This window comes from Pelobates fuscus, chromosome 2, assembly GCF_036172605.1.
Source record: "Pelobates fuscus isolate aPelFus1 chromosome 2, aPelFus1.pri, whole genome shotgun sequence".
Lineage (NCBI taxonomy): Eukaryota > Metazoa > Chordata > Amphibia > Anura > Pelobatidae > Pelobates > Pelobates fuscus.
This window is the reverse complement of record NC_086318.1, coordinates 189,174,995-189,202,497: the sequence shown is the minus strand read 5'-3', so window position 1 is coordinate 189,202,497 and position 27,503 is coordinate 189,174,995. Positions and strand designations below refer to the sequence as shown.

Genomic DNA, 27,503 nt, shown 5'->3' with positions numbered 1-27,503 from the left:
AGAAACAATGATTGATTTATCAAGATGGCTCCCATGAGAGGCCCCCCTGAGGGTAAAGTGATAAAATAGGTATCATATATGAGGAGCATAAGGCACAAGAACACAAAGATCACAACATAAAAAATCAGGCCAGAGAAGACAGTAGTTTGATGGGGTCAGGTATGGAGCCAGAAACTGAATATTGTCCAGTTCCTAATCCTGCTTCATCCTATTCCCACTGTGGGCAATACATAGTCCTGAATCAGAGATAGATACTGCAGGTCTCCATGATTTGGAGTGGGCAGACTGGTACAGGCTGAGGACAAGGTCTGGCTCCCCATGCTTCAACTGTAAACTGTCTTGCTGGTTGTTTCCATGTCACCTTGGTCAGGAGTGATGTGCGTTGTGCTCTCCGCTGCCATCTTGGGGCCGTCCAAGCTGCTGGAGCCAAGTTCACTTGGAGAGTGCTTAGCCATGGTGAGTATCTGCTCCGCTGCACTGAGGCAAGTTGGTACGATCTTTGCTCCAGCTTTCACCAGAACTCTGCAAATATACCAGGACATCAAGTGCAGCCTCACTGGGACCATCGATGCAGGCTGCGTCCGCAATCTTGGGGGAAGCACTGCATGGTATCCCCGTCCCTGTTGCTTCGCCCTGTGCTCCCACAACATCCGGGATCACCCCCACTGGTCCCAGGGGGGAGTTATGTGGCACGTGCATAAACGGCCCCTGGGCGTCACCGGTATAGGAGATCATCCGCTTCTTCTGCACGACGTGCACCAGGCCGCAAGGTCTAACCAGGGGTATGCAGGCTTCAAACGGGTCGCTGATCACCACTCTGTATACTCTCCCTGGTAAGGTGTAGGTTGGTTGCATTTGCCGGTCCTGATCGAGCATGTAGAGACCTGTATTCCTCAAAATTGTGTGGGAACCCATATTAAACACGTCTCACCGCCATGATGCTCAGGCCCTGCCCCCCCATATGAGATATTGATATAATCTTTTTATAATGCACAATATAAAACAAATCAATAATTACATTTCAAAATGTAGCATCTGTGATTATTTGGTGAGCTGAGCTCTGTTTACATTCTAATATCATAAGAAACATTGTTGGGTACCATGGCTGCTAACCAAGGCAATGGCTGGCATGCAGTGCAGCATAAGCACCATTTCCATTAAGGCCCTCTAAGCTTAGAACACAAGCTCACACTCTCATTTTGGTTGTATGTTGATATGGACTTACCTGTAAAAGGTCATTCATTTCTTCAGATGAAAACAATGAGTCATACTCCCCACATATCAGTAGACTGTTAATGATATCCAGATAGCTGTCATTGACCAGTTCTTTAGCCTGTTTTTCACAGAACAGTGAAACATATAATTAGTTTTTTTAATTTAAAACATTTAAAAGATAACTTATACTTTATGCTAAAATGTACATTTACAATAACAATACAGATATTTAATCTAAATCAAAGTTAATAGTATCAGATATTATAGGTCTATAAGTCACACTGGGTTATTCACTAAAGTGACAATCATTTAAAACTTAAAGTAAATATTAAATGTAAGGTCCAAACAGTCAAATTGGAACAATTATCCAAGTAAGTTATGCTTCCAGTTACACTATTTTGACCTTAAATTGGAAACTGATTATAAATTTCTGACAATACTCACTTTAGCGAATAACCCTGTAAATGTGAAATTTTAGCACTGCCATTTCAGGGTACAACTCCTTTGGCTAGCTGAAGGGAGAAGTGTACTGCTGTAGCCAAAGAAGCCAAAGAAATTCCATAGCACTTTACAATGGGTAGACTAACAAACATGTAATTATAACCAGACAAGTTGGACACACAGAAACAGAGGGGTTGAGGGCCCTGCTCAGGGCCGGTGCTAGGATTTTTAGATACACAGGCGAAGATGCATTTTGGCGCCCTTACCCTCCTTTAAAATTTTTTTTTAAAAAATGCATCTTCACCTGTGTGTATTTCCTCCCAAGCCACAGCCATAATTTTTCTGTCACACAGTCAACGTCATACAGGTACACGGTCATACAAACACAGAAATAATCATACAGAGACATACAGACACAGAGACATACAGACACAGAGACATACATGCATACAGAGACATGAAGGCATATAAAGACATGCATACATACAGAGACATCCCGTCATACAGACACATACAGGCATACAGAAACATACATACAAAGATATACAGGCACATACATACATACATACAGAGACATACAGGCATACAGAAACATACAGGCATACATACATACAGGCTTACAAAGACATGCATGCATACAGAGACATACTGCCATACAGACACATACATATGTACATAGAGGCATACAGAAACATACATACAAGACATACAGGCATACAGACCCATACAAACATACATACATACATACATACATACAGAGGCAAACCGTCATAAAGACACATACATACATACAGAAACATGCATACAAAGACATACAGACACATACATACATACATCTGTACATGGATACAGAGACATACATACATACAGTGACATACATACAGAGACATACAGACAGACATAAATACAGAGACATACATACATACAGAGACATACATACATAGACATCCATACATACAGAGACAGACATACATAGACATACAGAGACAAATAGAGACATACATACATACATACAGAGACAGACATACATACATACAGAGACAGACATACATACAGACAGACACATACAGACAGATATACATAAATATAGAGACATACATACAGAGACATACAGAGACAGACATACATTACATACAGAGGCAGGCATACATAGACATACATACATACAGAGATATACATACATACATACAGAAACAGACATACATACATACAGAGACAGACAGACATACATACATACAGAGACAGACAGACATACATACATACATACAGAGACATACAGACATACATAATTTCATACTTACATCAGTTCAATCTGGTCCCTGGGGTGCATGGGGAGTCCTGTCCTGCAGCCCAGCCCCATCACTGGGAGCCAGCCGCGCTGTGCGGTACACAGGGAGCAGGGATATGATGTCATTCATATCCCCGCCCCCTCCACACAGCCTGCGGCAGTCGGCAGACACCAGTGTAGGAGGTGGGCGGGCCGAGGCTGGGCTCCGCGGGCGGGAATCTCTGGGCTGCACTCGGCCACACTACAAATAGTAACCGGCTGGAGGGGAGCGCAGTGCGCTTCCCTCCTTCCGGTCAGCCTAATGTTGCGCCCCCAGGGCTGGTGCGCCCTAGGGCGGCCGCCTGGGCCACCTTATGGTAGCGCCGGCCCTGGCCCTGCTCAATGAGCTTACATGCTAGAGGGAGTGGGGTAAAGTGACACAAAAGATAAGGGAAGTATAAGGGAAGAAGATTTGTAGAGTAGTATTCAATGAAGACTTAATGTGGGGTTTATTGGAACCATTAACAGTTTAATTGATGCTTTTGTGAAAAAGTGAGTTTTAAATTATATTTTGAAGGAGTGGAGACTGGGTGAGCGTCTAACGTTGAAGGTAAGGGAGTTCCACAGGAACAGTGCAGCCATAGAGAAATCTTGAAGGCGAGGTTTAACTAAGAGAAATCAAGGTTTAACTAAGGAAGAACATGTGGATTAAAGGTTGGAGAATTCACTATTGAATTCAAAGTGGAATCATGTTCTTAAAGCATGTCATGCCGAACTTACCTTTCCCTAATCGCTCCCTCTTCTCTCCCTCTCTCAGAATCTGTTCTTCATTTCTTCCTATCTGCTCTAGTTTTCTTTAAAACATAAGACAAAGTAGGGACTGTTTTGTCTTATGTATTTTTCCTACGCTTGAACAGCTATGACCCAGGAGAGGAGCAAAGTCCACTCCGTTTCCTGTGGTCAAAGCAATTTCCCTACAATTCTCACCTTCCTCCTGCTGCTTGTTCGGTATTTGAATGCCGGCAAAACTACCGGAATTCATCTGAGAACAGTTTGTCCATTCATGTTAGGACGCAATTCGGGACTTTGTTCAGATGGGAATTTCATTAATTTAAAAGGTTTTTTTTTTTTTTCTTAAATATTAAAATAATAAACCATATAGAAAATGTATATCTATATTTCAAAATAGATCAACATATTAAAATATTTTTCAAAATATTAAATCATTTTAAAGTTTAAATAAATATATGAAATAATTTCAAAATCCAAATAAATAAATAAAGACCAAAATTAGGGAGCATTGAGATTTTTGACAGAGAGATGAAAGTAGTGTTTCTCCAGTTTTCCTTTTAATTGGTTTAACTTTAGGGGATTTATAACATAAGCATAATTTATATTTACTTTTAAGGGACACTATAGATACTCAGACCATTTCATATCAATGATGTGGCATGGGTGCAGGTATCCTGTTCCCTTAACCCTGCAATGTAAAATGTTTTAAAGAAACTGCAATGTTTACATTGCAGGGTTAAGACTGCTTCTAGTTGCGGTCTACCAGACACCCACTAACTGTGCTTCCTGCAGTTTCACAGAGTTGGACTCTCTGAAACAACGCTGGATGTCCTCAAGCTTTGCTGAGGACGCCCAGCGTGTAGAAAAAACCCACAGAAAAGAATTGTGTTCCTATGGGGAAGGCCTAACCACGCATGTGCATTCGGTTCCCTCCAGTAGCAGATGTTGGAGGAGGAGCCGACCCAGCCCAGAAGAACATCGGTGCTGAAATCAGGTAAGTGTTTAAAGGGAGTTTAACCCTTTACATGGCTGGGAAGGGCATGAGCTAGAAAGACACTGTAATGTTAGGAATGCAGGTTTGTATTCCTAACACTATAGTCCCTTTAATATAAAGCATAAACTCCAGGATTAAAATAATATGTAATATTAATATAAGATATGTGTTAAAGAAACACTATAGTCACCTAAATGACTTTAGCTAAATAAAGCAGGTTTAGTGTATATATCATTCCCCTGCAATTTCACTGCTCAATTCACTGTCATTTAGGAGTTAAATCACTTTGTTTCTGTTTATGCAGCCCTAGCCACACCTCCCCTGGCTATGATTGACAGAGTCTGCATGAAAAAAAACTGGTTTCACTTTCAAACAGATGTAATTTACCTTAAATAATTGCATCTCAATCTCTAAATTGAACTTTAATCACATACAGGAGGCTCTTGCAGGGTCTAGCAAGCTATTAACATAGCAGGGGATAAGAAAATCTTAATTAAACAGAACTTGCAATAAAGAAGGCCTAAATAGGGCTCTCTTTACAGGAAATGTTTATGGAAGGCTGTGCAGGTCACATGCAGGGGGTTGTGACTAGGGTTCATAAACAAAGGGATTTAACTCCTAAATGGCAGAGGATTGAGCAGTGAGGCTGCAGGGGCATGTTCTATACATCAAAACTGCTTCATTAAGCTAAAGTTGTTCAGGTGACTATAGTGTCCCTTTAAGACACTGTTTTATCCAGATAACTAAATGAGACTAAAATAACAAAACAATTGTGTAAGACAGTGATACCTTTATTGGCTAAAGCCAAATAGGGGTCATGTATGTCCCTCTGGAGCTGTAACTTATCTTGATTGCCCTAAGCATACAGAAAATCTGGTGATATTAACACTGTCCAAAAGGAAACTTCACACATCCACTTGAAATTATTGCAGACACTTTGATCACAAACTGTTTCCTTCTAGGGTTGTTTGTATAGTTGTATATTTTTCTATTTCCTGTAAACTATGTAAATATGTCTGAACTGCACCCAACAAATATGCCTGATGAAGGGACTTTAGAGCTCTGAAATTTTGGAATATTTCACTATTTTGTTAGCCAATAAAAGTATCACTCATGCAATTTTTTTCCCTCTCTTACAGACATAGTAAAGTATAACTTAAAATAATTTTATTATTAATAATAATAATACATTATATTTTAGTCTATATTTATTGATTTTTCGTCTGATCCAGTATCACCTTATCTGAGACAAACGTGAAAAAATCTATATTAACAACAAATAAAATTCATGATTTAATTTCCTGCTCAGGGCAACATTGTGAATTATCACTGCATTCGGACCAGCTTTAGTAAGTGATTTCTTGCATATAACTAGATTTGTAAATGTCTAGAAAAGCAAATCTATAGCACCACCTAATGTGCAAACTAGGGGGAAAATGCACTAGTAGAGTCTATAATTAATTTTTTCCCCACTAAATATAATTTCACAGGGTTATTAACTAAAGTAAGAAGTTACTTTCAAATTTAAGGCCAAAGTATCTGATTTGACTATTAGTACCCAATTTGACTATTTTGACCTTAGATTTGAAATTCACTGAATAAATAACTATGTGAGAGAATTAATAGACTGTAAAGCTATTTTAAAAGAACAACTATGAAATGTTCTTGCTGATTGCTTGAGTTTATTAAATTTCCCTTTAAATACCGATTAAGCAAATGTTTTTTACGGTGAGACAATCAACAAACCATTTAATGCAAACAGATATAGCATATACAAAACAGATGTTACGTTTGTCTATGTAGTCGTGTCCCTCGTGTCTGTTTTGTAAATGCTATATCTGCATTCATTAACTGGTTTGTGACTGTGCCTCTGACTGTTTTTGTGTAGGGCTCTAAGCCTCCTTCTTGCTGTATGTAGCAAACCACATCTGGGCTATTTGGCTGCATTGAGTATAACACACTTTTGTGTCATTTTAGCTACTACAGCTGCTGAGCTTAATAGCTCTTTTTATGGGACTATATGTGGTGTGTTTTTGTGTGTGTGTTACTTATGTTTGTTCCTTTCAATATACTTCAATAAATTGTAGTTTTACATTTTGTCATACAAACCTGCAGGGACTTTATTGTGTCCTCTGGACTTTTTGTCCACAGGCCACTTCAGTATATAAACATGTGACTTGGCAACTGTAAAGAGCTATGTCTAAAAATACTTTAATCACTGTGACAGAAGCTCTAATGCCATGGCCTTTTTTGAGAGGCTTGAAGGCCAGCCTCTTATTCACAGGCTGTGGACCTGGTACCAGAAGTCACTGAAATAAGTGTGGACAATTGTAAAATGAGGGTAACCAAATATGGGATTAAATGTATATATTATTGCTTTTTATTGTGTTTGGAAATGTTCTTTGTTTTATATAGTTAATGTATTCATTTTAATTGCTCATTTGCTAATGTTCTATGTATTTGTATTCTAAATGTTTGTCACCACATGTTTAAATCCCATAGGGCTAGTACTAGCTCAAAATAAAGTTTTGTATGTTAGTTCCTTTTGGAACTGTGTGTCCTGTGTGGATTTTTAGGCATCCCAGTCTTCAAACCTGTTGGCTGGCTGCACAATCCCTCTGGACCAGAGGTAAATCAAGAGAGTTAGGCCTGAGTACTGCAAATGTCTGTATAAAGACAGGAGCAATCACTATAAGCAGAGCTGCAGAAGAATAGGCAGAGGGAATAATACCTGCCCGGAAAGGAAAGCTGCAGTTGAATAGGCAGAGGGGACGATACCTGTTTGGAAGAAGAGTCTGGTTGGATGAAATATTTCCGGAGAGACTCCAGTCAAGCTTCGACGACTGGGGCTGGAGTATTCCAGCCTTCCTCCGCAATGGTTAGGAAGCGGATTGGGTGGAGGTGCATGGTCAGAGTACAGGTGCTCTGTTACAGCAAATGACTCACTTTTCCCAAAGTCACCTATTTCACCCAGTTCAAACAGTTCAGTATCCAATTGGGTCCGAATTAGACGTTACTGGATAGACTCCAGATGGTAGGGAAAGAAACAATGCCATCACAACCAAATGGATTGGGCAAAAAATAGGCGAGGATGTTGCTAAGTCTTTTGAATTCACTTAGTTAACATTTCATTAGCATTCGTTTTTATACTGAAATACAGAGTAAATTATAAAATAAAAAATATATATATTTTACAAAACAATGGCCTTTTGTTTCCTCCGTGATCTACGCTCTTCTAATATATGACTAACAAGGTAATAATCAGGGGTTTAATCATTACTGCAATTATCGTGTGATTGAACATAGCAGGCAACCGATTAATGCTATAATAACTGATCGCACTAATTCCTACAAAAAAAACGAGGAATTGTTTAGCTCAAACAGGGGCCGCTAGAGCAGCTGAACTAAGGATAATTACACTAATCATCAAAATTGCAATTAACTCTTCACATAACAACACTGCTGGATGATATCCCAACTGTGAATGTAAAATAAGACATTACTTTCTATTCACATAAACAGCTTAATAGTTGAAAATAGGTAATTCATAATTTTATACCATAAGATACAGTAAAATGCAAAAATGTTATATGTACGGTTAGCAAGATGGCCTTTGGTTTTCCTTCTACAGCAGAGATCTGAATGGCTGTCTTTAAACTGTTGATAAAATAGTTGTGCCCGGATGTGTCCAAAGGATGAAGGGGTACGTCAGCCACATAGAGAGCAAGCTTCACCAGGGTAGATAGCTGAGAGCCCACTGATCCAACCAACAGAACATTGCCCCTATAATGCAATGAAACACAGTAAAAAGCTTTTCAAACGTTACACAAAATGATGCAACCTAATATGTATGCCATGTCAGTGTGATCGAAGGAACAATTGTGGGGGGGAAAGGAAGTAGGTCAATAGGATCTGTCATGCTTTTATTATTACAACACAAAAATGATGCATAATATTCTGTATATATTTTGCTTTACTAATTTGTTTAAAAAAAAAAAAAAAAAAAGGCTACCTTTAGTTAAACAAATATAAATTTACCTTATGGGCCTTCTTTCTGAAAATCAGCAATGGTTTACTGACAATATGAATCAACTTTCAATGACTAATCTCAACCAATAATCAAATTGCACAGGAATGATTTAGCATCCTGACATTTTGATCAGGAAATGAAATGCGTGATTCTACATAGACCCTTTAAAAAAGCTTGACCTACAAAGTTTTTACATATGTTAAAAAATATGTTTACAGTCATGTTACCAATTGTGACTTTGTTACTGCCTGTACTGTCTATGACCGTTTGTTGCTTACATAATGCTCCGAAAACACAAAACGAATAAAGAATAAGTAAAAAATATTTAAAATCTAATGCATTTTGAAGAACCACAAAAACAAAATGCAAAAATCAGATTTTGATCGAAGAAAGAATAAATTGATTTTGGCAACAGAACAGTATTTCTTCAAACATTATATCTCGTAAGACAGATCTATACTACTCTTACATGGGGCTTGGCACTAATATATGTTCTGTGTTGCCCATGCTACCATATAAATCCATGTGAATTTTGCATTGGTTAAATACAGATTAAAACTAGGCTTTTATTTGATTACTTATTATGCTAGGCCAATTTCTCCTCTTCCCCTTTCTATAATTGTAAAGCGCTGCAGAATATGTTGTTACGAATATGAATTATAATAATAATATTACTGTGAAGTAAGGAGGTAGCGGTGAGATGACATATTTTGGGGCTATGTACTATATGATCTAATGCAGGAAGAAGCTGTGGTATAGGGAACTCTGAAAAAGGGATGCAACAAGAACAAATTACAAGTCTGGCAAAATAAATCAAGGTAATTTATGTAAAAATGTATTTAAAAACCAAAAATACAACTTTTACTAATACTAATAATAATGATAATTAATTGATATATATTTTCATGGCTAAAAAGATATTTAAAGGGACACTATAGTCACCAAAACAACTTTAGCTTAATGAAGCAGTTTTGGTGTATAGAACACGCCCCTGCAGTCTCATTGTTCAATTCTCTGCCATTTAGGAGTTAAATCACTTTATTTATGCAGCCCTAGGCACACCTCCTTGCATGCGACTTATACAGCCTTCCTAAACACTTCCTGTAGTAGTCATCTAATGTTTACACTTCCGTTATTGCAAATGATGTATAATTTATAATTTTCTTATCCCCTGCTCGGTTTATAGCTTGCAAGACTCATCAAGAGCCTCCTGTATGTCACTGAAGTTTAATTTACAGAGCAGGAGATAAAAAACAAGTTACATCTGATTGAAAATTAAACAATTTTGTTTTCATGCACACTTAAAGGTGTGGTTAAGGATGCATATACAGAAACAAATAGTGATTTAACTGCTAAATGGCAATAAATTTAGCAGTGAAAGTTAGAAGAACAATGACAGATTATTATACCCCTTGCTCTGCTACTTACCCATGCTCACTGGATAATACTCTATGTATGCGTATTATCTCCATCACAACATTCTCTGACAACGCAATGTTAAGTTTCTGGTGTCCAAGTTCTTCATTGTAATGCTGCAGTACGGTTTGCAGGTAGCTTCTCACATCATTCAGGTGACTGATTGACTGCAGCTGTACCTAGGAGGTAACACATATAACACTGCAGCCAATATTACAATACAGGTGGTGTCATTAACATGCACACCAAGGGCAGCATTGGATATTACCTTGACAGCTCTCTTCTCTGTAATGGTTTGATGAGAAAACTTCATTTCCAAAGGAAAGGTGATAAATATTTTTTGATGTGAAGGTTCTGCAATATCTGAAAAATACTACGTTCATAAAAAGTAAAAAAATTAGTCTTTCATATAACTGTCTGAAAACGAACACATTAAATTTTTATCAAAAAGTCGTGAATGTGATCATTTCCATTTCTTTATGTAATGCATGCGTCGGAAAGACATTGAGCACTGACAAAGGTGAACCGAAGGACATTGCTTTTTTTTATCTTGAAGTTTCTACTTTATGCTTAAAAGAACTGTTAGCTCTATGCGGCTGCATTTGGGGGTTAATTGAGACTTTCTATGCACTGCAGTGACCTGTTCTTTAACTCTTTTACATCCATGGTCACTAAGATGTTAGTAAGTTTCTGAGCAGTAAATTCACATGTAAAGGCGGGAATACCACCTTGAAAGGATTCTAAGTGTAGGAAAGAAGGTAACGTGAGATGGAGACAGATGGAGACAGCAGGAAAGGTATATAGTGTAGTATATTTGATATTGCCTGGAGATAAAGGAACAGATACACTTACAGCATGAAGAGCTACCAGATAGCTCTACTGCTTATTGAGGAAACTAGTTGGTGTGTGGTGTGCCTAGCCTCTCTTGTCTACCTATGTGTTTTAGGAATTCGCCTTCCCCTCCTGGAGCCCTCTTGTCGGGACCAATTTCTTTTTACGTGTGCATTCTTTTGTGGATTTGCAAACAGATACTCATGCATACTGACAAATACACATATACATATACATACACTGACACTCACACACATACAAGTAATTATTTACACATGTGTAGCCACCCTACTGTTTCCATACATTTTGGGTGCAGGGGGATAACATCCCTGGAGTCCTGTGGGATCTGGCTGCTGGCTGAGGCTGATGGGAGTCTGAGGCTGGTCCAGCCTCTTTTCTTCCTCTCTCTTTGGGTCATTATAGCCCACCCTGCATGGCTCTCTGTAAGTTGGGTTGGGAGAAGGTGACCTGAACACGCTTCCTCAAAGCACTGCCAATCTAACTGCAGTGCCCAACCAATTCTCTGGTCAGATTTACACTTTGGGTTTCCCTAAGTGTGAGAGACACCCTATGGCCCCCCAGGCTTGTGGGCACCAGTGTGGCTGTTGGACTGTCAATAGTTTTGCCACAGAGGTGAGTATTGCACTCCACTTCTGAATCACGTATAGCCACTCATCACATTTTCTTCTACTATGGGGGCTGCCTGTAAAAATTCCAAATCTAAACATTTTAAAAAATTAAAACTGGACTAGTCAGTGCTTGCTGCCAGATGCCTGACAGTGTTTGCTCTGTGTCATGTGAGATATGCTTGCCATAAGTGAGTTAGCAGTGGAGAACTTAACAACACCCTGGAAATGGGCATCATTCAGCATAGATCTGGTATTAGATTTGTTAAAATTCATAAAATGTAAAATAATTTCACACAGATATGTACTTCCAAACAAACACATGGCCATCCACATAGATTGGGTAGCTCTGTAATTCTCTCATAAACTAACCAATAATATTTGTGTTTCCTTGTTCCTCTTTAAACTAAGTTGTGAGGTCACTGCTGTATTGCTGATATATAAACTCCATTTCACAGCACCCCCATCCTATTCAGCACTGTCCCCCATTATCAATCCCCAATCTTGGTCATCAGCATCCTATTTTATTAATCACCCCCTATCAAACTCCAATCTTATTAACCAGTTCCCACATTAGCAAGCCCTTCCTCATTCTCCAAGGACCCCCATCATATTCATCAGCCCTAGTCTAGTCTTAATCCACCATCTTATTCACTGTCCTCTCCTTATTAAATACTGATCTTATTCACAGTACCTCTTATTCTAACATTTCCCCTCATGAATTCAACATATCATGATAAAAATGCCTACAAAACCCAAATTATTATTTTTTTCACCTTAGACTTAGGGCAGACTCAGTACTATGACATATCCTGGAAAAAGTGCTGCACAGCAGGGAAGCAGAGCCTTAATCACTTGACCTCTCCCCCTCTTCCTCCTTCCCTTTAATTCTGCCGTGTGACTGACCAGCATACACCATGTTTCCTCACTGGCAATTTCGATCATGGTATTTTAGGAAAAACAGAGCCTAATTTGAAATATTATGCAGTAGCAACCTGCCTCCATGTCCATCCCTAGTGGACTCTGTCTTTCCCACAGGGGTCAGACAGAACCTAATTTATTAGCAGAGCAATCAGAGGTGGTCTCAGTTATGCTATGGGCCACAAAAATCTGGTTATGGGGCTAGCACTTTAATTACCCTTACAAAAGAGCTATATTTGTAAATTTAAGGCAACAAAGGTGGAGATTTTTCAAAATGTAATTTATGTAAAGTGCAAAGTTGTAAGAGTGGAACTATCATCAACATAATGTACCTGAAACCTAACTTTTAGATAGAACATTGCACCACTATTAAGACAGTTTGATACATCTCTGAAGTGTTATACTGTAATGTAGCTAAGCACATACCTCTTTTGTTGTATCTTTTAATGCAGAGTTAAACCAGTTCAGGTCAGTGCGGCGGCAGATCTTATTCTTAATAATGCAATTGATTTCATGCAGCCAGTATGCAAAAACAGTACTGCGGTCTTCTCGATCTTCGTTAGACATCTTGCGGAGAGACTGCAAATAAAGTGTAGATCTTTAGAAAAATGCTTATTCTTTTTTGTAAAAATGTGTAAGCTTTTCCAGTCTTGCAACAAGTTACTAATGGAATACCCCAATTTCTTTTGATGACTTTCAATAAAACTGTAAGCAATTGGTTTTCAGGAATTAGGCTAAATGTATGTGACAACAAGCCATTGAATGAAAATAAAAGAAAGTTACTGTGTTAATAATTACATTATATACAACCAAATGCATAAATAAGAGAGTTCAGTTTGCTATTCCATACAGCAGGGCTTCCCAAACTTTTATGGGCCGAGACCCACTTTTCAAAATGGTAATTTTTCGAGACCCACTTGCTTTTAATGTGTATTTTAAAAAGTGAACACCATGGCAAACCGCTTTAGAGGCATACAATTGGCACACCATGGCAAACCGCTTTAGAGGCATACAATTGGCAAACTATAGCAATCCGCTTTAGATGCATACAATTGGCACACCATGGCAAACCGCTTTAGAGGCATACAATTGGCAAACTATAGCAATCTGCTTTAGATGCATACAATTGGCACACCGTGGAAATCCGCTTTAGATGCATAAAATTGGCATATCATGGCAATCACTTTTAGATGCATAAACTTGGTACATCATGGCAATCAGCTTCAGATGCATACAATTGGCACACCATGGCAATCAGCTTTAGATGCATACAATTGGCACACCATGGCAATCCGCTTTAGATGCATACAATTGGCACACCATGGCAATCCGCTTAAGATGCATACAATTGGCATACCATTGCAATCAGTTTTAGATGCATAAAATTGGTACATCATTGCAATCAGTTTTAGAGGCATACAATTGGAACATCATGACAGCTTTAAATACATAAACTTGGCACACCATGGCAATCAGCTTCAGAAGCATTCAATTGGCACACCATGGCAATCAGCTTTAGATGCATAAAATTGGCATATCATGGCAATCACTTTTAGATGCATAAACTTGGCACATCATGGCAATCAGCTTCAGAAGCATTCAATTGGCACACCATGGAAAACAGTCAGATGCATACCATTGGCACACCATGGCAATCAGCTTTAGATGCATACACTTGGCATATCATGGCAATCACTTTTAGATGCATAAACTTGGCATATCATGGCAATCACTTTTAGATGCATAAACTTGGCATATCATGGCAATCACTTTTAGATGCATAAACTTGGCACATCATGGCAATCAGCTTCAGAAGCATACAATTGGCATACCATTGCAATCACTTTTAGATGCATAAAAGTGGTACATCATGGCAATCAGTTATAGAGGCATACAATTGGAACATCATGACAGCTTCAAATACATAAACTTGGCACACCATGGCAATCAGCTTTAGATGCATAAACTTGGCATATCATGGCAATCACTTTTAGATGCATAAACTTGGCACATCATGGAAATCAGCTTCAGAAGCATACAATTGGCACACCGTGGAAATCCGCTTTAGATGCATACAATTGGCACACCATGGCAATCCGCTTTAGATGCATACAATTGGCATACCATTGCAATCAGTTTTAGATGCCTAAAATTGGTACATCATGGCAATCAGTTTTAGAGGCATACAATTGGAACATCATGACAGCTTTAAATACATAAACTTGGCACACCATGGCAATCAGCTTTAGATGCATAAACCTGGCATATCATGGCAATCACTTTTAGATGCATAACCGTGGCACATCATGGCAATCAGTTTCAGAAGCATTCAATTGGCACACCATTGCAAACAGTCAGATGCATAAAATTGGCACACCATGGCAATCAGCTTTAGATGCATAAAATTGGCATAACATGGCAGTTTTAGAGGCATAATTTTGATATATCATGGCAGTTTTAGAGGCAGAAACTTTACACATCATGGCAATCAGTTTTAGAGACATACAACTGCTTACTCACAAACTCAGAATCAGAAATTTTGTTGTCCTGCTCTTTCATCCAGGCACCTCACGTTGATTATCCTAGTGGTGGAACTAATGTAGAGAGGACCGTGGTGCAAGTATGTTTTCTGGGCCCCCATCTAGTGAAAGTGTGGCCAAAAGGTAGATCTCCATCTGTCGGAGAACTTCAACAATAATATGCCAGATGGAGATCTACCATTTGCACATCATTGCAGGGTTATATTTGTGAGCAGTGTTTGAATGTAAGCATGTTTTTGTATTAAGTATATGTGTGCATGTATGAGTGTATTTGTATGTACTGTTGCTATTGGAATGTAGTGGTGTACTTGTTTGTAATGTTTGCATCTGAATGCAGGGGTGTTTGTATATGTAGTGTAGGACTTTAAATGCAGGTGTGCTTTTTGTGTGTAGTGTTGGTGTTTGAATGAAGGGGTGTTTGTAGATCATTTTAGTGTTTTAATGCAGGGGTGTATTTGTATGTAATGTTTGCGTTTGATTGCAGTGTGTGTGTGTGTGTGTGTGTAGTGGATGCAGTGTGTGTATATTGTGTTTGTAAAATATACATATACACAATGTGTGTTTCAATGTAAGCATGGTTTTTGTATGGAGTATGTGTGCAGTGTATACACACACACACAGACACACAAATACACACATTGACACAGCGATACACACAATGACACTTAGTTTCCCACACACAGATACACAGACACTCATGTACACAGATACACACAGACACACAAATACACACACACACTGACACAAAAGGACACGCAGAGACAGGAGGTGAGGGTGACAGTGTGGGAGGGAGTGTGTGTACTGGTAACAGTGTGGGGGGCAGTGTGAGAAAGGGTTACAGTGGGTGGACAGGGGGAGAAAGGGTTACAGTGTGGGGGGGGCAGAGGGAGAAAAGGCGACAGTGGGGGGGCAGGGGGAGAAAAGGTTACAGTGTGGGGAGAGGGGCAGGGAGAGAAGGGGTTACAGTGGGGGGGGTAGGCAGAGAAGGGGTTACAGTGGGGGGAGGCAGAGAATGGGTTACAGTGGGGGAGGGGGCAGGGAGAGAAGGGGTTACAGTGGGTAGGGTAGGCAGAGAAGGGGTTACAGTGGAGGGGTAGGCAGAGAAGGGGTTACAGTGGGGAGGGTAGGCAGAGAAGGGGTTAGAGTGGGGGGGTAGGCAGAGAAGGGGTTACAGGGGGGAGGGCAGGCAGAGAAGGGGTTACAGTGGGGGGTAGGCAGAGAAGGGGTTACAGTGGAGGGGTAGGCAGAGAAGGGGTTACAGTGGAGGGGTAGGCAGAGAAGGGGTTACAGTGGGGAGGGTAGGCAGAGAAGGGGTTAGAGTGGGGGGGTAGGCAGAGAAGGGGTTACAGGGGGAGGGCAGGCAGAGAAGGGGTTACAGTGGGGGGTAGGCAGAGAAGGGGTTACAGGGGGGAGGGCAGGCAGAGAAGGGGTTACAGTGGGGGAGGGGGCAGGCAGAGAAGGGGTTACAGTGGGGGGAGGAGGGCAGGCAGAGAAGGGGTTACAGTGGGGGGGAGGAGGGCAGGCAGAGAAGGGGTTACAGTGGGGGGGAGGAGGGCAGGCAGAGAAGGGGTTACATTGGGGGGAGGGGGTCAGACAGAGAAGGGGTTACAGTGGGGGGGGAGGAGGGCTGGCAGAGAAGGGGTTACATTGGGGGGAGGGGGGCAGGCAGAGAAGGGGTTACAGGGGGAGGGGGGCAGAAAGAGAAGGGGTTACATTGGGTGGAGGGGGTCAGACAGAGAAGGGGTTACAGTGGGGGGGAGGAGGGCAGGCAGAGAAGGGGTTACAGGGGGGCAGACAGAGAAGGGGTTACATGGGGGGGAGGGGGGCAGAAAGAGAAGGGGTTACATTGGGGGGGAGGGGGGCAGACAGAGAAGGGGTTACATTGGGGGGGAGGGGGGCAGGCAGAGAAGGGGTTACATTGGGGGGGAGGGGGGCAGGCAGAGAAGGGGTTACATTGGGGGGGAGGGGGGCAGGCAGAGAAGGGGTTACATTGGGGGGAGGGGGTCAGACAGAGAAGGGGTTACAGTGGGGGGGAGGGCAGGCAGAGAAGGGGTTACAGGGGGCAGACAGAGAAGGGGTTACATTGGGGGGAGGGGGGCAGAAAGAGAAGGGGTTACATTGGGGGGGAGGGGGGCAGACAGAGAAGGGGTTACATTGGGGGGAGGGGGGCAGGCAGAGAAGGGGTTACAGGGGGGCAGACAGAGAAGGGGTTACATTGGGGGGGAGGGCAGGCAGCGAAGGGGTTACATTGGGGGGGAGGGGGGCAGACAGAGAAGGGGTTACGGGGGAGGGGGGCAGACAGAGAAGGGGTTACAGGGGGAGGAGGGGGCAGAGAAGGGGTTACAGTGGGTGGGGGTGGGGGGCAGACAGAGAAGGGGTTACAGGGGGAGGAGGGGGCAGAGAAGGGGTTACAGTGGGTGGGGGGTAGACAGAGAAGGGGTTACATTGGGGTGGGGGGGCATTGTTTGGGCTCTGTGCCCTACCTTCTTTAAACATCCCTGGTGGTCCAGTGTCTCCCTGGTGGTCCGGTGGGTTACCTCTCCGGTCTGCAGCTCCGCCGGGTGCTGAGCTGCAGACAGTGTAATAAAAGTCTCGCAAGCTCCCTGAGTGTTGCCATGGTAACGCTCTGGGAGCTCGCGAGACTTCTATCACACGGTCTGCAGCTCTGCACCCGGCGGAGCTGCAGACCGGAGCTGCTGGCAGACTGACTGGAGGGAGCCCGGCGGCATACAGGGCAAGCTGCCGGGCTCCCTCCTGGTGTCAGTCTGCATGCCTGACTGCCCGGCGGCCCTGGATGTGTGGGTCAGCGCAACCCACTGGGGATCGCCCTGCGACCCACCAGTGGGTCGCGACCCACACTTTGGGAACCGCTGCCATACAGCATTATATTCAAACCAATGAAAACTCTTTACAATATAAATTAAGCATTATCACTTCAATATGTAAAAACATTTATCCACCTAGTAAACCTCTCTCACATACTTATGGAAATGTAATGGTGTTCTGTACGTCCTTACATCAATAGAATTGTAACCTGCATCTTTCTAAATCAATCATGTAAACAAATATGGCCTATGAAAATGACAAACAGGGTTGAGGTCTAGATAGGCAGATATAATATATATAAAACACAAAGAAACACTGGTTGCACCAAATACTGTTTATAATAAGTCTTTGGCGCAATCTGTTTTTCTTTGTGTTTTGTATGTTCTTTCTACAGTAAGGGGTTGAGGCTATCCACTGTTTGCTGCCTGTTCATACAGTTGATTCTCTAGCGCCTATCCTATTTTGTATATTAGATATACTATATATATATATATATATACACATTTGTCATTTATCAACATAGACCTGGAATATCTTGCTGATGTCTCTCAGAGAAAACAGATAGTGCTGCCGTCCTGCTGTTGAAGATGGAACCAATATTTTCTTAATTGATTCTAAAAGGCGACATGAAGCCATGGCTAGAGACAAATGCAACTCTTCTTGTAAGGGAAGTCCATCTTTCTCACCCATGTTTGCCTGCAAAGAATAGCACACACTACAATTCACTTACTGTTAACATGTAAACCATTATAAGAAAATATGTAACTAGGACAGATGGGGATTATTGAGATCCTCTCCTTCCATGACATAACCTAAATTAATTTGTCTCAAAAACATTTAAATTTCATTATTTTTTAAATATTGAGATCTCTGTATGTGACTTGCCAGTTGAAATCCGCTTCTCTGTTTTAAATTGAGAATGTATAAATATCTACATCTACCCAGTCTTCCTCTGGGTATTAATTCTGGGTATGCTCAACTACAGGCCCAAGTGATGGACACAGACTTGGATATCCCTGCTTAAACAAAAGTAAGTTAGTTAACCTCCGTAATTTATTCAGAAATACATTGTTTACATTAGACATTACTCATTTTTATTTACATGTATACTACAATCTATAATTTCACATTTATCGATATGTTAACAGCTAACGATAATCCCTCAAAAATGTTAAAGCAATCTTAATTCCCACTTTCCGATACTTTTTGATAGCAGTTATGCCATTTTGTTATACTTTTATCCTCATTACACACATCAAGCATGATTTCTGTTTAGGTCATCTTATCAATTATAGCTCAGACAGATACATTATATATATATTTTATGCAAATGTTACTTACTTCCAGAACAGAAAAAATCACTTTCTGGAGCTTCGAGCCTTCTAAATCTGGAAGAGGGAATATGGCAAAATGCCGCTGAAGAGATAGGTGTAAAATGTTAGATATTTAGGTAATGTGACAATATAACTGTTGATAAACAATATTTGCTAAAACATATTAATAAAACATATATTTCATTTGCAAAATTTGAGACTGTAAAAGTCCAGTTTAAGAAGTGTAACAAGTTGGCTCTTTATCAAAACGGAACTCAAATTAAAATTAGCCTAACATGTGTTAATGTGGGTTTTTGGGATTTAAGATCTGTACCTCTTGAGGTAGTGAACAGAGTATATCGATTCTCTCCTGCTTAGGAGTTAATAAGTATATTTCTGCAATGCTAGCTACACCTCCCCTGGCTATCAATTGCTCAGTCTCCTTACACACTTCCTGAAAGATAGATCAATTTTGACTACGGTATATCTTGTGTTCAGTGTCAAGTATGTTTACTTTATGAATTGTGAGGAATCTTATCAGCAGATTCACAGCTCTGTTAATTGTCCACTAATGCTGCTGTAAAGCTTTGTCTCTTGCCAGCAGTCTCTTGTGTAAAATAATATGATTATTCTTTCAAACCTGCAACCTCATCTGGACAGTTTTAGAGAAGCACCTTTTTTTAAAAAATCCTTTACACCACAATGTTATTGTGAGTATTTATTATTTTGTGAGTGTTCACAATGAGTTCTATTAACGTTCCCTGTGTCTTTGTCTCTATGAGAAGTATATGACTGGGATCCGCACAGCACAAACAAAGACGTTCTTGTTGGGGAGAAAAGGGGGCAAATCAGGTTAGCTGCAGAAGTATGTTCTGCAGCTAATAACAATTAGGACTTTTAGCAGTTATAAAGGGGAATTTTTAAAAACTAAATAATGCATATTGTGCATATTGTATCTTAGATATTTATTTTAATAGCATGCCTCTCACATTTTAACGGTCACATAAAACAGGTACATTTTATATATCTCGTGTAATCTCAGAATTCATTATAAAAGCTTTGTCCTATAAACTCACCAGGAGCCTCTGGGAAAATGTCCTCTCTGCTTTGTTGGTATACTTTGGAAAGCTCATTATTGCCTTTATTAGGAGTCCCTCCAGTGATCGCCATTCGAAAGGTTTATTCAGTGTCACAAGAACCTTTTCATCCAGAAGCATTCTTAGCAGCTATAAAAATATTGAATCAAGTTCATAACATGATAACTATTTGGGCCTAATCTGTTTTTGTATTCATTTACCTAAATTCTGACTTCCATATGTTTTATAAACCACACTCTTATCATATCACACCCCTTCGACAGGGTAGGATTTTACATGTTAGGTACCTGTGGGAACAACATTCTGAAAACGTGTGCAAGGTTACAGAAAGTGGTGAGAGTAGGTAGGGTAAAGGGGGTTTAAAGGGACAATTGTCACTTGACAATTGTTTTTTTAAACCAGAAAGCAAACACTTTTAAAGGGGCACTATAGCCACCAGAACAACTTTAGCTTAATGAAGCAGTTTTGGTGTACAGTTCATGCCCCTGCAGTCTCACTGCTCAATTCTCTGCCATTTGGGAGTTAAACCACTTTGTTTATGAACCCTAGTCGTACCTCCCTGCATGTGACTTGCACAGCCTTCCTAAACACTTCCTGTAAAGAGTCATCTAAAGTTTATCCTTCCTTTATTGCAAGTTCTGTTTAATTAAGATTTTCTTATCCCTTGCTATGTTAATAGCTTGCTAGACCCTGCAAGAGCCTCCTGTATGTGATTAAAGTTCAATTTAGAGATTGAGATACAATTATTTAATGTAAATTACATCTGTTTGAAAGTGAAACCAGTTTTTTTTTTTCATGCAGGCTCTGTCAATCATAGCCAGGGGAGGTGTGGCTAGGGCTGCATAAACAGAAACAAAGTGATTTAACTCCTAAATGACAGTGAATTGAGCAGTGAAATTGCAGGGGAATGATATATACACAAAAACTGCTTTATTAAGCTAAAGTTGTTTAGGTGACTATAGTGTTCCTTTAACCCCTTAAGGACACATGACATGTGTGACATGTCATGATTCCCTTTTATTCCAAAAGTTTGGTCCTTAAGGGGTATACACACCAAAATACAGAAAAACTTTGTAAAGTATATAACAAACAATTTTAAACTTACTATAAACTTTGTCAGATTGCATTGTTGGGCACATCCTTTAAGCTAAGGGAGTTTCTTCAGCCCCCCTCTTACCCACCCATCTCACCCATTCCACTAGTGACAGAAACAGGGGATCATTCTGCAGCAGCAGGAAAGAGCAAACTGAGACCTGATTCTGAGTTACATGAATCACACTGATCACACTGAAATAGGCCCAACACACATTTCCAGATGGGAAACTAATTAGTTAGATCAATGCTCCCCTTAGAGTTGGTGTGGAATGCATAAGAAAAAAGAAGCAGGTAAATATGAAGAAAAAACATGTTTATATATATATATATACATATATATATATATATATATATATATATATATATATATATATATATATATATATATATAAAATTATCTTTTTGTTTCAGTCTGTAGATTCTGCCTCATTAAATGTTAATGCTTTTAAATTAGACAGTTGTCTCACTGTGATGCATGTCCTTAAGATTAACGTAACAGTTAGTTTACGTAGAGCAGGGGTGCACAAAAGGTAGACCTCCAGATGTTTTAAAATTACAGCTTGCCATTCTAAAGGTATTCTAAAGGCATGCAAAGTATCATGGGAGTTGTAGTTCTACAACCTTTTTGGCATCTATCTTTTGGGCAACCTTGACATAGGCTGCCCAAAAGATAGATTGAGCAGGGTCCTCTTCAACCTATTGTTAAACCCCCCTCTCATAATACTGTAAAGCGCTACGGAATCTGTTGGCGCTATATAAATGGCAATAATAATAATAATAATAATAATAATAATAGGGTGTTTAGTGCTAAAAGGATACAAGCTTAGAGAAGTTATGGGGTTTAACGTTTGTATCCAAGTGCTAAAGGAGTAATTAGGGCAATTCATTAGTTCCCATGGTATTTCATTAGGCTCCATTTTTCTATATGGCTTTCTATGCAACCTGTGTCTGTATTTGAAATCAGTGGATTTTACCTCATTACAGCGCTGCACCCCATTCTTATCCGGTGTAGGAAGGTTCAGGTCATCAATAAATAAATTAAGTGTTTTTCCATCTTTTGCACCATAGATGAAACCTGAAAAAGATTTTATGAAAAAAATAGTCAATTAAAATCTTCATTATTAGTTTATCTAGAAATACAATTTGGAACCATTTCCTGTGACTGCACATAGCCACTAGAGTAAATCCAGATTTCGAAAATCCAACTTGTCATAGGGAGTTATTGACCATACAGATCAATACATTTTTACCTTGTCTGTGGACTATATTTTGCTCTAATAGTTCTTGGACTTCTTCTGCTTTCGAAGATCCTGAAAACACCATTCTTTTCAGTAATGAGCGTGCTCTGTCTACAAATACAAAATGAGTTTAACCTTTTGTGAGAAATAATGTATGTAGCAAAAGGATAGAGAGAGTTGGTAACAGTGAAGTATATACTATAAAAATAATGCTTGGAGGAGTTCTGCATTCGCATTATAACATAATATCACATTCATAATAAACGACAAATTTCAAGGTCAAGTGGTTTATCAATACACACACACACACACACACACGAGCCAATATAGTTCCCGAATAATTTGGCACATACAAACGATCCCACAATATTATGACTAGCTCAAAAAACATCCATCTCTATGGTTTGAAAAGAAGGTACCCTGAAGAAGAATATTAAAATAAAAACAAAACAAAATAATATTGCCAATTTAATCATGTTATAAACCAGACAAGATGATACAAAAATAAAACTACAACCCGTTTTTTTCTAACAAGAAAAATGGGAGAATAGAATACAAGTAAATAACAAGTCATGTCATGTCAGAAAATATTTTTTATTGTTTTATTACCAGAGGTAAACAATCTTTTGGAAATACATAGATGAGAATTGTATATTTCCTTTCTACTGTACTGGGAATCATGGTAAAACTTGCAATAAGAAACTGTGCGAATTGGCTATAGGGAATGTCTAACCTGGAACAAGAGTGGTATTTACTGCCTACCATTAGTTTTAAATAGTCCCAAATCCATTTCATATAAACAATAAAATAAATAATTTTTTATCTAAACCAATGACATACGGTACCTTGTGTTGAGATAAAATCATTCATTAATGCAGTCTTCCCACACCCTGGGGGACCAGTTAGTAGAACATGCTGACATCCAATACTGGCATATTCTAAGAAAGTGCGAACTATCATCTATCAAAAGAAAACAATGCACGAACGAATTCAATTTCAAGATGTATTCACAATGCATATGGCATAAAACCTCAATAAAAATACATAGACTCGAATATATATATATATATTGGGGAGACGCTGGTGATCACCCGGTTCAGCTAGGGTGAGTTCTATTTCCTATTTCTATTCCATAAATTCCTGAAGAAAGTCCCTGAGAGGACTGAAACATTGAATTTTAATTGCATAAATAAAGATTGGATTTTTTAAAAGACCGAGAATGCAGCCTCAGCATTTACCATTTCCATTTACCTTTTCACAGAGATTGTCATTAGTATATTTCTCCCTCAACACGTACATGATAACTTGGTTCACTCAAGGGAAAGAGAAGGGAATCGACTGTTCTCCTACTCTCTCTACATTTAGTCTGACTATGACTGATGATGCTTTAATCTCGAATGATCCATCCTACCAGTAATAGCCTGCTTCCTTTTCTCTCTGTCAGTGGGTGCATGCAGACATGTATGTAACACTTCAATGTCATCATTCTCCCATGATACATGTTGCCATGCATATACAAGGCATTTGTAAATACTATAGCATGAGAAAACAAAATATGATGCGCTAAGACAATATTTTAAAGTAGGAAATGTGTCTTTATCTCCATGCCTGAATCAACATTTTTCATCTTTTGTTTTGTTATGTATGTCTGACTCACCGTGTCTTCTGTCTCAATAAACACCTCTCCCATAATATCTGTACTGCCAATGTAAGTCATTTCTGGCAATCGTGACTGCCAAGTGTCCCACTCTCCAGACTCATCAAGGTAGTAGTCAAAAACAGAAATCCCTTGATCATCATCTGGTAAACTGTGCGAGGGAAAAGTGCAGATGTTCACTGATAGAGTCACACGTACAACCTAGATTATTCACTAATCATCGAAACACAAAATAATGCTATTAACAGTTATAACTAAGTTAATAGGAAAACCCAGATTTTAAATGGCATTCATATTGTTCATATATTGACTAGCGTTTGAAATGTCCAATTTGTATCCTGGCAATGCTCAAAATGGTCAGTAAGAAACTCAGCAGATTGTCCTTTACCAACTATAAATTTTTTTTTCGATTTTAAATTCAACAATGAAAAATGATAGATGACATTAGAATGCTTTATTGTTCAATTAAAATGTATGCAAAATACTAATTATTGTTCTGATGTGGCACACTTTACTTACACAGATGTATAGACTTTCAGCAGCTCACTAAACTTCTTTCTTTCTGTAGTTTCAATGAGTGCGCCTACCGACCAGATAAGGCAAAATATGAAGAGTCTTTCAATGTGAAGCTGTCCTCCAATGCTCTGAGCTTTTTCATTCAACATGACTGTCAAAAGGTTTGTGCAAGTGCAGAATAACCCAACTTCCGTGACTGGGACCAGTGGTCTATAAAACGGAATCACGTTAATTGGACAAGAAGTTCATGGACTGAATAATGTTCAAAAATCTATACATAATCTGCATTGTGTATTAAAAGTCAAAGTCAGCTTTCTTAACAATCAGCTAGATCACCTCTAGATGTGGCTGGCCTATAGTGGTTATGATGGCAGGAGAACCCTGGCCCAGTTTTACGGTAATGGGGCAAACAGTTTGCCTCCTCACCTGGGCCACTAGGTGCCAATGCTCTCTGGTGGTCTTGTGATGAGCTTCCGGCTTCTTCATCATTTATTGGCTGACAGCATAAGCTGATTGCTCTCAGCCAATGACTTACATTCTGTGCAATGAAAGTTGCACAGAATTGACATTAGCCAGCCTGGGCTCTAGTTCCAAATTGGATGATGACACCCCAATAATGCGGCTGTAGGTGAAGTTACCCCTCTGGCAGCAGAGTGGTTAAACTGTGTATTTGTACACACTGAAGTGGTCATGGTGCTTGGAGTAAGCATTTATGGTTCAGATACAATTTGTCAAGTTTAAATATACACGTATACATAAAATTCTTAGTTTTAGTTTAAGACATGGACTGTGGTGTGGTGTCTGCTCTGTTATCAGCCACTGCTACACATAATCATATACATTTGGGTCGATGTAAACTCAGTTAATAAAAAAAAAAAAAAAAAAAATGTATTACTTGGTTTCATGTAGAATAAGATTGAAGATTGGATCCAACGTCTTGTAGAAGGCTTTTGAAAGAACCTAAAAATATACACAACTCATCAGATGTCAATTATTTCCCTCTCCTCATAAGAATAGACATTATTGCTCAATAAAGCATATCTAACTTTTTATCTTTCATTATCAAAACTTTACAGAAGCACTGAGAACAGTATTGATTAAAAACTACAAATATTACACAGGTTTCTGGCATGATTTAATCATTTCCACTAGTACAAACTAAGGTTATTTAATTACACGTTTTGTTATATTCTGAATTGGGAATGGAAATGACCTAAACTATATACCGGTATGTTTCATCTGTTTGTAGATCTAATTAGAATTAGCACAGCATACATGTAGCTTAATCCCTGGGGTACATTTTATGGCCCCTTTACATATATTGACTTCAGCACCTCCTCAAACCACACCCTATACTGCAGTCTAAGTCCAACGATAGCAAGTTCTAACAATTACATTATGACAACAAATCTCACGCCATGCCACCTTCCTTTAACCCCTTAAGGACACATGACATGTGTGACATGTCATGATTCCCTTTTATTCCAGAAGTTTGGTCCTTAAGGGGTTAAACCTGCACTTGCAGCATTAACCTTAAATATACAGCATTAAAACTGCACCCACTCCATTAGAACCCTGCAATAATAAACCTATAGTGTGCTGTATAATTAACTCCAAGTATGGTAAATTAAAGTGGTACTGTCACTAATTATGTAATTTCTATGTGTATTTTCTCTATCAATATTATAGGGAACTCTAGGCCAACAATAAAAGGGTATCTAAATCTGACCCCTGTTTTTGCAAGTATGCATCCAGTTGCTGTTTAAACATCTGTATAGATTCTGATATAATCACCTCTGACAGATAATTCCACATCCTTATTGTTCTTATTGTAAAAAAACAACAACTTTCCTTTGCCTTAGGTTAAATCTCCTTTCTTTCAGTCTACATGCTTGACCTTGTTTCCTATGTATAGTCCTGTTTATGAATAGATTTCCAGACAATGGTTTAAATTGGCCTAACATATATTTGTATAATGTTATCATATCCCCTCTGAGGAGCCATTTTCTAATGAAACAGATTTAAATGTGTTAATCTTTCTTCATAACTAAAATCTTCCATTCCTTTTATTAATTTTGTAGCCCACCTTTTAACTTTTTCTACTACAATAATACTGACATAATAATGAAAGTCAACAATCACAGTCTGTAAAATGTTTGCTTTTCATGGAACCATTCCACTTACAGCTTTTTCTTGTTGGTTCCTTCCTTCCAGCCAAATTTTAGAAATGGGTCCCCAGCCAAGTACATCACTTTCCATATACAATATTCCCTGTTTTTTAATTGACAATATATTAGTCACAGAAATGTGTTTAAATGACACATTAACACATTTCAGCCTGATACGTTTATGCAGTTTGTGAGTTTATATGACAGATGTGAACAGTCATGGAGCTCACCATGAAAAAGGAAAAAAACTCAGCTACTGATCAGCACAAATTTCTGCACATGTAATCACACAAACCCTAAAAATAATCATATTGTGATTGTGATATTATAAACATTTTAAAAATACTGCAAAAGCATTAAAAAAACATTAGAAAACAACTATTTCAAGGCCTGTGTAAGTCTTATAATGTACAGTACAGTCTTGTGTAAAAGGTCCACTTTAACCAGATCGAAATAGACCAGGAAAGCATTTAAAGTGAAAATTTATTTTAGGGGCATAATCGAGTAGTGAACAAAATAG

At 39.2% G+C, this 27,503-nt stretch overlaps 1 protein-coding gene across 1 annotated transcript in view; it reads right to left on the bottom strand.

The window, feature by feature from the left end:
* Positions 1-27,503, bottom strand: part of LOC134586252 (dynein axonemal heavy chain 5-like) — a 260,789-nt gene that overhangs the window by 77,164 nt on the left and 156,122 nt on the right. The window contains exons 55-69 of the mRNA XM_063441744.1: positions 27,000-27,086; positions 25,711-25,775; positions 24,819-25,025; positions 24,300-24,450; positions 23,488-23,602; positions 22,655-22,753; positions 22,379-22,479; positions 20,289-20,438; positions 19,241-19,315; positions 18,425-18,595; positions 12,960-13,112; positions 10,424-10,528; positions 10,168-10,334; positions 8,306-8,492; positions 1,226-1,333 (exon numbers count right to left, since the gene is read on the bottom strand). Of these exons, the coding sequence (XP_063297814.1) occupies positions 1,226-1,333; positions 8,306-8,492; positions 10,168-10,334; positions 10,424-10,528; positions 12,960-13,112; positions 18,425-18,595; positions 19,241-19,315; positions 20,289-20,438; positions 22,379-22,479; positions 22,655-22,753; positions 23,488-23,602; positions 24,300-24,450; positions 24,819-25,025; positions 25,711-25,775; positions 27,000-27,086 (1,941 nt within the window). The remainder of the gene's footprint in view (positions 1-1,225; positions 1,334-8,305; positions 8,493-10,167; positions 10,335-10,423; positions 10,529-12,959; positions 13,113-18,424; positions 18,596-19,240; positions 19,316-20,288; positions 20,439-22,378; positions 22,480-22,654; positions 22,754-23,487; positions 23,603-24,299; positions 24,451-24,818; positions 25,026-25,710; positions 25,776-26,999; positions 27,087-27,503) is intronic.